Source organism: Alosa pseudoharengus, unplaced genomic scaffold (assembly GCF_046254945.1).
Source record: "Alosa pseudoharengus isolate Yale_2024_CS ecotype anadromous, Long Island Sound unplaced genomic scaffold, YU_APseudo_1.1 YU_APseudo_1.1_scf_15, whole genome shotgun sequence".
NCBI classification, from domain to species: domain Eukaryota; kingdom Metazoa; phylum Chordata; class Actinopteri; order Clupeiformes; family Clupeidae; genus Alosa; species Alosa pseudoharengus.
Window position 1 is genome coordinate 15,195,308 of NW_027468620.1, and position 10,642 is coordinate 15,205,949.

At 43.4% G+C, this 10,642-nt stretch overlaps 1 protein-coding gene across 1 annotated transcript in view; it reads left to right on the forward strand.

Moving 5' to 3' along the window:
• sema4ga (sema domain, immunoglobulin domain (Ig), transmembrane domain (TM) and short cytoplasmic domain, (semaphorin) 4Ga) overlaps window positions 1-10,642 on the forward strand; it is a 37,360-nt gene that overhangs the window by 3,418 nt on the left and 23,300 nt on the right. The window contains exon 2 of the mRNA XM_076285710.1: window positions 3,259-3,589. Coding sequence (XP_076141825.1) covers window positions 3,403-3,589 — 187 coding nt within the window. The 5' untranslated portion in view covers window positions 3,259-3,402. The remainder of the gene's footprint in view (window positions 1-3,258; window positions 3,590-10,642) is intronic.

Genomic DNA, 10,642 nt, shown 5'->3' on the forward strand with positions numbered 1-10,642 from the left:
GAGAAAAAAAATGACACTATACCAATCTGAAAGGGAGATATTTGCTTTGATGTCAGACCTCTGGATTGACATCACACACAATGAGCTGTTTTATTTTTATCCATGCATGGGCCAACCCTGCCTGACAGCAGATTCAAAGCACTGGCTCTCTATGTGACAGTGATTCGATTGGAAATGAGCTTTAGGTAACGTGAGCAGGGAGAAAGTGGATGAGTGGGAGTGTTTGAGGAACGAATGCAATGAATCTAAGGTAACCTTCAAAAAGGTGATTGAGAGATTGATCCCTGCTGCCCTTCTGTGAGGGACAGCCTGCAGTTTTGACCTTTATGTGGTGGGGTATAAGTGGAGTGGGAAAGAATGTTAGTTGAACATACATGAGAAGTGGAGTCGTAAGTTGTGACACACACACACAAACGTCCTGCCTCCTTCAGGTTTATCATTATAAAGCCCCTTTGGTTTGGTTGGTTTGTTCATTTGGTCTTGTATAGCATAGTCCTATTGGGTGAAGCCATAGAGTCAGCTGTGATGAGTGCAATCAGTTGACTCAAGACTTAAGCAATGACTCGTATAAGGGCAAAGTTTTAAGGAAAAATAAGATTGATTACTTTGTGCATTATCAAGGTATTTGTGAGGTGTTTGTCAGACAGCCTGATTTAGCTTGGCGTTTTTTTTTCTTCATCTTTTTCGATAACTCGGGTGGTAACTTGGCTTATTTGTGAGACAGACTTTCGGTCGACTTAATGGGATTTAGAGGCTCACTGGCACACAATGTTCGCTCAGTAGCTGGCCGTTCCAGGATTGAGAAGGAGAGACGTGGAGAGAGGAGTGGGAAGCCTGATGAATGGGACAGAGAGAGTAGGAGGTTGAAAGCGAAGGCCAGTCCTGCTCTCAAGTGTAGATCTCCTGAGGCCACCAGAGGAGAGGAGATTGTGCTTCTTGGCTTTCCACCGTGATGATCCCCTGTGTCCCTGCAGCTGTGCCATCCAGGCTGTTGTCATAGCGTCAGTGGGGAATACAGTTGTGGTGCAAGTGAGTGTGTGCAGTGAAAAGCTTCTGCCAGCGTTTACCCTAATGCGACGTCTTGGGTGAAAGATGGAAAAATGAGTGAGTGTCTGGGTGTACGTCAGTGTGTTCCTGTTTATGTGTGTGTGTGTGTGTGTGTGTGTGTGTGTGTGTGTGTGTGTGTGTGTGTGTGTTTGTAATGGAAAGCAGCCCTTCTTTTATTTATGCAGGTGTGTGTGTTTGCGTGTGTGCTCGAGGGAGTGACTAAATTGTGTGGGGACTGATCGAGGGTAAAAGAAACTGTGTTCCCTCTGGTCCACGCGTTTGTTTAACAGAGACGAGAGGGAGAGTGTGAGTGTTTATATTAGAGAGGCAGGGAGGAAATTACACTGTTTACATAAGACAGGAGGACGAATGTACAGAAGATGTGGGGCAGAGCAAGGCAGAAAGACGGAGAGGAACAACTGATAGAGAGAGAGAGAGAGAGAGAGAGTTGGCAAGATAGAAGGACAGAGAAATCACTGAGTCCTGTGGCTAGGTGAGGTGCTTCGGTCAGAGGCTGTCTGACTCTTTCTCCCACAGGGACTGCATGTGGTCGGCTCTCCTGGGAGCCCACGGAAGAGGAAAGATGACTTGGCAGGACATGAATGAGTCAGAAATCCAACCAATGATGTTCTAGTTACCTCGTTGTTAGAGAGATACCTTGACACGTCATTTTGAGTGGAATTTCCTTGTGGCTCAGAGGTATCTGTGTTGATGAGTGATCTCTGTGTTTACCAATAGGGATGGATGGTGCCTTGCATTATTGCCACATAGCTGTTGCTATCTTATCTGCCAGTGCAGTGGCCTGAGTGATTGAGACATTGTGTAGTTATTGGTGTGGTTGTATGGTGTGTTGAACTGTCGTTAAAGGTGGGTCACAGGGTGGTTTATGATAAACAGGTAACGGCTGTTATTATTACTGAGAAATGAAGATGATTTGTTTGCCATGGGTTGTTGATTATGACTTTGGTTTTACACTTGGACTTCAGACGGGAGTAATGTGGGGATTTGTCAGTATGATTTATGTGCATTCAGGCTGACATTTAACTGTTCCATGTGTAAAATGTTGTGATTCATAATATAACTCACAGAACTTAATGAACATTGGTGTTTTTGACCGAAGCACCTCACCTAGCCACAGGACTCAGTGATTTCTCTGTCTTTCTATTCTTCTGTCTTGCCAACTCTCTCTTTCTCTCTCTCTCCCTCATACACATTCACACATTGGTCTTTTACATGTGTTCTTTTTATGCTGACACATTATCCTTTAATTTACTTATCAATCATACTTTATCGAGTTAAGACACACATTGACAAACTTACATGAAAAACACTCTGAATCTACCTTTGTATGCCAGTTCTTGCAGTGCAGTCAACAAAAATGACTGCAGTTTTTTTTGTTCCCTCAATGGGTATGAAATCACTGTAGGTCTAATGTAAGTGCCATAGGAGAAGAGCTCCTGGAACTCTCAGGGGTTCATCCTCCTCCAGTCAGCTCCTACCCTCTTGTCTCACCTCGTCCTGCAGGCCTCTTACTCAGTGCAGTGATCTTGGCGGCTGCAGAGGATTAGACACCAAATTGGTCAGAGTAATTTGACATGGTGCAGCAGCAACCAAGAGACTTTGATCTTTGTGTGTGTGTGTGTGTGTGTGTGTGTGTGTGTGTGCGCGTGTGGTGTGTGTGTGTGTGAGAGAGAGAGAGACACAGTGAGAGAGAAAGGGAGAGCGAGTGTTTGTAAGTGAGTGATAGAGAGAAAGTGAGAGCCAGTGAGTTTTTGTGTGTGTGTATTTCAATGTGTGTTCATACTGTATGTGTGATCGAGACTTTAGAGAGAGTGATGGAAAGAGCTTTTGCTAACTTTTGTGTGTGTGTTTGTGTGTGCATGCGTGCGTGTGTGTGTGTGTGTGCGCACACACTTACACACTTGTGCATGTGTCAGGCACAGCAGAGGTCCTAATCTCATCAGCACCCATCGGTTGCTTCTTAAGACTCCTGTGTAGAGGATACTGGAGGATTGGGAGTGGGACGCTGATATTGCATACAAAACCTTGCACTTCACTTCTCCATTCAAAAGCACATTATATTACCTTGAGCTGTTTGAAAGCTGCGTTTGCCTTTTTCATGCTAATTTGGGTAGGCCACAGAGGGAGGCCACTGACTGACCCTGAGTGTGTGTGTGTGTGTGTGTTTGTTTGTGCTTTTTCTTTCTGTAGATCATATCTGCAGTGGAGCCATGAGGTAGATACGCCAGTACACAGAAGAACAGAAAAACCTCCCAACCAGTGTGGACTTGTACTCTTGTGTGTGAGTGTGTGTGTGTGTGTGTGTGGTGTTCTATTGTGTAAGAGTGTGTGCGTATGATTGGTATAAGAGGGGCCTCTGTTGCCCGTCTCTCCTCGCGGACAGGGTTGCCAGTAATGGCGACCCACGATGCTTTGCTGCTGCTTGTGCTATGGCTGTGCTGTGTGTCAGCGTGGGGGGGCTACCCCTTCAGGCCACCGGTGGAGCTGGACGTCACCCCGCGGACCACCGTGTTTGCCAGCGGTAAGACCACACACACACACACACACTTATACACTTGTTCCAACTGTCACACACTCAGGCCATGTTTAAACATAAACGTAGGGCCTCTTCTTTAGTCAAGCTAAGGGTGCGTTCCCGGGATGCACCGTGCTGGCATGTTTGAGTGCAATGGTGATGGAGTACTGACAATGACAATACAGCTATAGTCATTTAAAAGATGAGAAGAAAATCTCTTTCTGTGTCATTATTTTTATTTCTCTCTCTCTCTCTCACACACACACACTGTTGCACACATACACTCATGCATTAATACAGCATGGAAATGTCCACTTTGCTATATGAGGTCTGTTATATCAGATGTTCGTGCCAGCCTCACATCATGGCTGATTAAGCTCTTACTGTATCTCTGTCAGGCCTATTTGCATGAACTGAGCAGTGGGGAGACCTGCATTGTGTGTGAGGGAGAGGAGGATTTACAGTGGCTTACCTAGCAGGTGCCTTTATTCAAAGCCACTGACTCACAGGGGAGGTGTGCATTTTCTCTCTCTCTCTCTCTCTCTCTCTCTCTCTCTCTCTCTCTCTCTCTCTCTCTCTCTCTCTCTCTCTCTCTCCCATACAAACTAGCTACTGGGAGGTGCTAATAAGAATACTACTAATAAATGCTGACTGTTCCAGTGGTGTGAGTCGGTTTGTCGTCAGACGCTAATTGATGTTTTTGTTTACGGACGTTCAAATATATATTCTTATCCTCCTCTTTCATTGTGGTTTAGCTCAGGGGCGTCCAACGAATTTTCAGCTCATAGTAGGCTATGCACAACTATGCTAACCATCAACAACACTAAACTAAATCCCAAATTAATAATTGTTTGAATTTAATATAATAAACACTGGCTTCTCAGAAATCAACCAGTCATCAAATACATTATGCCAGCAGTTACTACAAACCCCACAGAGACTGGAGAATGGCATTTTTGAAAAATGAAAAAAAGGGATTACAAATGACCTTCAAAGAAACGTGAAGTAAAATCTTTCATCAAAACATTCATTTGGTGAGAGATGTTGTTTCAAGGATTACTCAAATGAAAGGACCTCCTCTGGTGGCTATGCTATTAGACTAAACATAGGCAATAATAATATGTTTATTTTGCTTGTTTCAAATGTCGCTTAATTTGAATTTAGATACCCTTGACCCTCCCTTCTGTTTTTAAAGAGAGTGTCTTAGTCACATTTATATTACTGGAAGGTTCGGCCATAGTGATACAGAACTAGCTAGAAGAAAGGAGCTTCATGTCTTCGTTGCTGCGTTTGTCTGCTATTGATTTATTCATTATGACTCACATAACCTCTGATCAGGATTCTGTACGTATACCTCGGCACTCTGACCCGGCTCATTCCTATTTTAGGTGTATTTAGGTGATGGTCTGAATTGCAATGTTCTGTGTATCTACCATATAAATACAGAAACATACTGAAGTATACACACCCCTGATGCTAGTGTGGGTTATGTTTTTGTGTGTGTGTGCCAGATGTCTGTGTCTGCTTTTAGTGTGTGTGTGTGTGTGTGTGATAAAACTATGTCTTACCTGTTGTAGTGCAAATCAAAATAGGAAGAATGATCAGTTTCATTATAAAGTGCATGGATACATATGTGTGTGTGTGTGTGCACATACGTGTACACTCACAGAGATGTTGAGATACACACACACACACACACACACACACACACACACACACACACACACACACACACACACACACATCATAGGTGCTCAGGAATGTTTGTGAGTAGGGCATGTAGAAACTCCTGGGTAAAATCACATCAGGGTGTGGAGAGCATAGACTGTATAAAAGACTGTATAAAATGGTGGAGAGTAGCCCTTCACTCTGCTCTTATTGCTCTGGCTCTTCGTCATCTCTTGCCCTCACCTCCCTTATGCTTGTCCTCCTACACTCCCCACCTCCACCTCTCTCTCTCTCTCTCTCCCTTCCTCCCTTCTTCTCTCTCTCGACTCCCACTTGTTCTATAACTTAAGTCCATAGTCAAACACCTTTAGGACATTGTCAGTAATTATGTAGGGTTCCCGGGCACATCCTTTGCAAACAGAATGACCACACGCACACGCACACACACACACTCACATACTGTATGTTTTATGTAATACACATATGTACACTTTCCTGATTTGAATAACACATTTTACCAGTCTATGAGCCTTTGCAGTTAACTTTCATTCTTAATTTTAGAAATCAGATTGGAATTGAAGACTTGCTACATTGCTTTTAATTAAAACTCGTTACAGCACATTCTGTGGAAAAGAGCAGGGTTGAGTCAGGCTGTTTTTCTTTTCCTTTTGGAGAAGATTTTTTTTTTAAATATATTTCACTGCTGAGCAGATTCAGCATACATACCCTGAAAGCGTACAGCATTCATTGTGCTCCTCTCTGTGAAAGCTGAAAGGATTTGTGCTTGGCACTAGAACAGCCTTCTGCTGCATGGGCAATTTGAAACCTCCGTTATTTCAGGCTGACATTTAAGCAAACCTCTCAAATCTACTATTCTAATTTGCCTATTGTGTTTATCACAATGCTGTTTATTTGAATGCTCTTCCTGAGACTGTTTGTCTCCAGAAGCCTTTTTACTCGGGGAACTGTTGAATATTTTGCGCTCTAGGTTCTGCTTAGTCTGGGAGGTGGGCGAAAGGCGTGCAGTTGAATCACCTCTCTACAGGACACATGAAAGGAGGGGATTCAAATTTCACATTTCTCAGCCTTCTCAGACAAAATGGTGAGAATACTCACACTTTGTAGCTTGCAGAATTTATTATCATTATTATTATTATTATTTTTTTTTAAATGAAGGTGTACTTAAGTGTACTCGTGTGGATGTGTGTGTGAATGTGTGCTTGTGTTAGGTTCACAAGTTGAGATTGTACTGTTTGGATAGGGGTTGGACAGTGCCCTTCCCCCCACTACACACACACACACACACACACACACACACACACACACACACACATATTTATATATATCCACACACACACACACACACACACGTATTTATATATATCCACACACACACACATACACGCACGCACACACACACAAAGGAGAGGTGATGAACTGTCCTGCAAAAATATGTAGGTCTTTTTCTGAGGAAACTGAGTGTGTTGAAGCGGTGTGTGATTGAACACTGCACTCTGCCCTGCTTTAGGTCTGTATTTGTTCAGTAAATAGAACCTTGCAGAACATGCTTTTACACACACACACACACTTCTTACTTGGTAATAGACTTGCTGAGATGTTTTAATGATTGTGTTTCATTAGCCGTTTTCAGCTTCTCAGTTCAGCAAGCTGTGTGTGTATTTGCACTCCTGAGGCAGTCACGAGACTAACATAGCTCGCACACATGCAGATTTAACTCACTGGACACTCTAGCTATTTTTATTACACATTCTTCAAATGTGTGTCAGACAATTGGTTCGACTCAGTTGCTCACTTTCAGCATGTTGAGTGTATAGTGAGTGTGAGTGCGTGCATTGTGTGTATATGAGTCTGTCTGTGTGTTAATATGTAGATGTGTGCATGCATGTGGGTCTGCATTAGGAACAGCTGACGGATGTCTGTGACAGCAGCCTTGAAAGCAGCTTCCTTGTCTTCTGGCATGAAATTGAAAGCGTGACTGCCAAGATTTTACACCTGGTCTTGTGTGTGTGTGTGTGTGTGTGTGTGTGTGTGTGTGTGTGTGTGTGTGTGTGTGTGTGTGTGTGTGTGTGTGTGTGTGTGTGTGTGTGTGTGTGTGTGTGTGTGTGTGTGTGTGTGTGTGTGTGTGTGTGTGTGTGTGTGTGTGTGTGTGTGTGTGTGTGTGTGTGTGTGTGTGTGTGTGTGTGTGTGTGCGCGCGCAGGTCTGTGTGTGTGTGTGTCCAGTCTAAGGTGACAGCATTTCTTTGCGCTGTTCACACCTGTGGATCAGGTGAACAGGATTACTGCTCAGAGGGCCGAGGCCATTGTCCGCCCTCACAAAGGGACCGTGCACACACAATGCCTGCTGCTCCACTGAGCGAACACAGCCTGTGTGCGAGAGGCGGTACAGGAAGAGAGACCGCTGCATTTTTGAAGGATGAAATGAGGAGTGGGAATAGGAGTCCCTGCTTGGGCCCCAACCCCCACCATTATAACTCACCTCTCTTCTGCTCTGTTGTTTTGTTTTCCCTGTCTGAAAGTATCTTGCTTCTACTTTCTCTCTCTTTCTTTTTGTCCTCTCTCTCTCTCTATCCTCCCCTCTCTCCAATGGAGGAGTCATTATTATTCCATGGTTCCATACGCCATCACAGCCTGATGGAGCAGAGATCAAAGTGCAGCCAAACTCACAGCATCACTTTACTTCAGAGAGCCGGAGCCTTTCAGCTTGAGTGTCAGCTTGGTTGTTAGCTCAGTCTTGGTCATAGTCTTGGTGTCACTGTCAGGATGGTTTTGTGATGACTCACACTGCAGTGGCTTTAGGCATAAAGTTACAGCTATCTGAAGTCAAAGATGAAAAGATGGTGATGGTCGTCTGAAGTGTATTACGGATTGATGTTACTTTTTTTTTGGTGTGTGCTATTGTATGAAGTGACTTTAAAGCTGCATTATGCACATTTTTACCATTTTAATGACATTTAATGTGTGTTTGTGTGTGTGTCTCAGTGTGTGTGTGTGTGTGTGGCCGCAGTTGGTTTCCACTGGCAGAGAGGCCTGCTGCAGGCATACTGGACATGGCATGTCCGTGAGCACAGCTCGGTTGTAAACATAACATATAGATGTAATTTTAAACAACATAACATAAGCATAATGTATTTAAACAGCTCATTCAAGCCCATTGATACACTATCCATGTACAGTCAGTGTAAGCAAATCACTCCACCATGACCACTGTAGAAATCAGTGAGTGAGAGAAGTCTCAGATCGCTGGCAATATACAGTGCAACCGGAAAGTTTTCAGACCCTTTTCCACATTTTTCAGACTCCTCTTAAAATGGATTCAATTCAAATGTAAAACTCTTAAATGTAAAAAATAAAAGACTGAAATATTCTATTTACATAAGTTTTTCTTTTCGTTTTCTAAAGACCCTTTGTTATGATGCTTGCAATTGAGCTCTGGTGCATCTTGCTTCTATCAGTAGTCTTTGAGATGCTTCTACAACTTGATTGGAGTCCACCTGTGCCTAAATTAATTCATTATTAGGAGGGGCACACGTCTGTCTATAAAAGGTCTCACAGTTGATGGTATATGTCAGAGTGAAAACCAAGCCGCGAGGGCGATAGTCCATAGACCTGAGAGACAGGGTTGTGCGAAGACACAGATCTGGGGAAGGATACAAGAACATTGAAAGTGCCCAATAGCATGATGGCCTCCATCATAACTAAATTGTCCTGTAGTTTTTTTTAATGAGAAAATTAATTTTATAGAAGCTGTATTTGCAAACCTTTCATATTTAGAGATTGGGGAAGTGCTGGGTTATCTTTCAAAAATACAGAAAAGCTGTTTACTAAAATTGTAAAGATAAAAGGTCAAATAGACCTGAGTGCTTGTGTTGTGGAATGTTATGGTTTCACTTTGCTTCATGCAGTGCCTTAAAAAATCCTATATTGTCATACTATAACCCACAGTACCATGCGTCTAATTGCTTTGGTGTAAAGGTCCATTCACAGCTGAGCTTGTGTGCTGATGTAAGCTCTGCCATTATCTCACTTGTTATCATTAATCACTCTCTTCAGATACCTCTTGCATTCTCTGAGAAGCTCCTGTACTGCAACCTCTCTAGTTCAATGTAATGTGGATGTTTTGAGGAAAATCTCACCCAGATCTAATATTTCCGTGCCTGTGTTTGTGTGGTTAGAAATCCCTACAGAGAACGGTTCTCAGCCTCAATTAACATGTCCTGAAAAGCTTTCAAAATACCTTTCCTGAAAAATATTTGGTGGAACTCCCATGCATGGAGATTTAACACTGACACGTGTGTGTGTGTGTGTGTGTGTGTGTGTGTGTGTGTGTGTGTATATATCTGAGGAATCTGTGTGTGTGTGTGTGTGTGTGTGTGTGTGTGTGTGTATCTGAGGAATCTGTGTGTGTGTGTGTGTGTGTATCTGAGGAATCTGTGTGTGGGTGTATGCTTCCACTTGTAAATGACCTGACTTATCTCGCCATCTGTCTGGCTGTTCGGGACACCCCTCCCATGTGTGTGCAGCACCTGTAACCATTACACTATGAGGTGACGTAAGCATTGCATAGCTATGGCTCGCGCCGTCTATTACCGCGCATAGTTGGGCGACGTGTGGTTCAACTTGTCTTGCAGCAGCGTCTGCAGGTTGTTTGATCTCTGAAGGGTCTCTGCTGGCCCTCAACTGCCTGTTCTGCTGAGAGAGAGAGAGAGAAATAGAAATGGAGAGTGAAATAGAGAGAGAGAGAGAGAGAGAGAGAGAGGGGGAGGGAGGCCACGTAAGTACCTCTCTGTTTGTGTAACCTTCTTCACTGCAGTCAGCCAGGGAATAGAGTGTCTCTCTCCCTCTTACATAACCTCTGAGGTACATGTGGGCTTGTGGGAGTGTGCATGTTTGTCTCCATAGCACTCTGCACATTTATGTTTCACAGTTTGGCATACAGGAATGACAACAACCCTTATTTTGTGTTGATGAGTATATATGAGATGTCTTAGAGGATAGTGTGTGTGTGTGTGTGTGTCTGTGTCTGTGTGTGTCTGTGTTCTCACTGTTTGTGGTTGTTTTTACTTCATTTATTCACTTATCATATGTATACTTATGTCATCCATTTAAAACATATTTTAAAACATATCCATAGGATTTTTTTTATTAAATTACTTTTTGTTTAGTTGTCTACCATCCAACAAATATTTGTTTTTGCTCATGGCAAGGTCTTATCCTTGTTTGGGACATCCTCCTTGTGTGTTTGTGTTTGCTCAGTTTCCGGAGTGAAATAAAGATTTATGGAGTGGAGCAGCACATCCAGTTCGGGAGGGGCAGGAATGACTCACTCTGGCCACTGAGCGCTTGGCCCATGTCTCTTGATTGTAGGTGGAG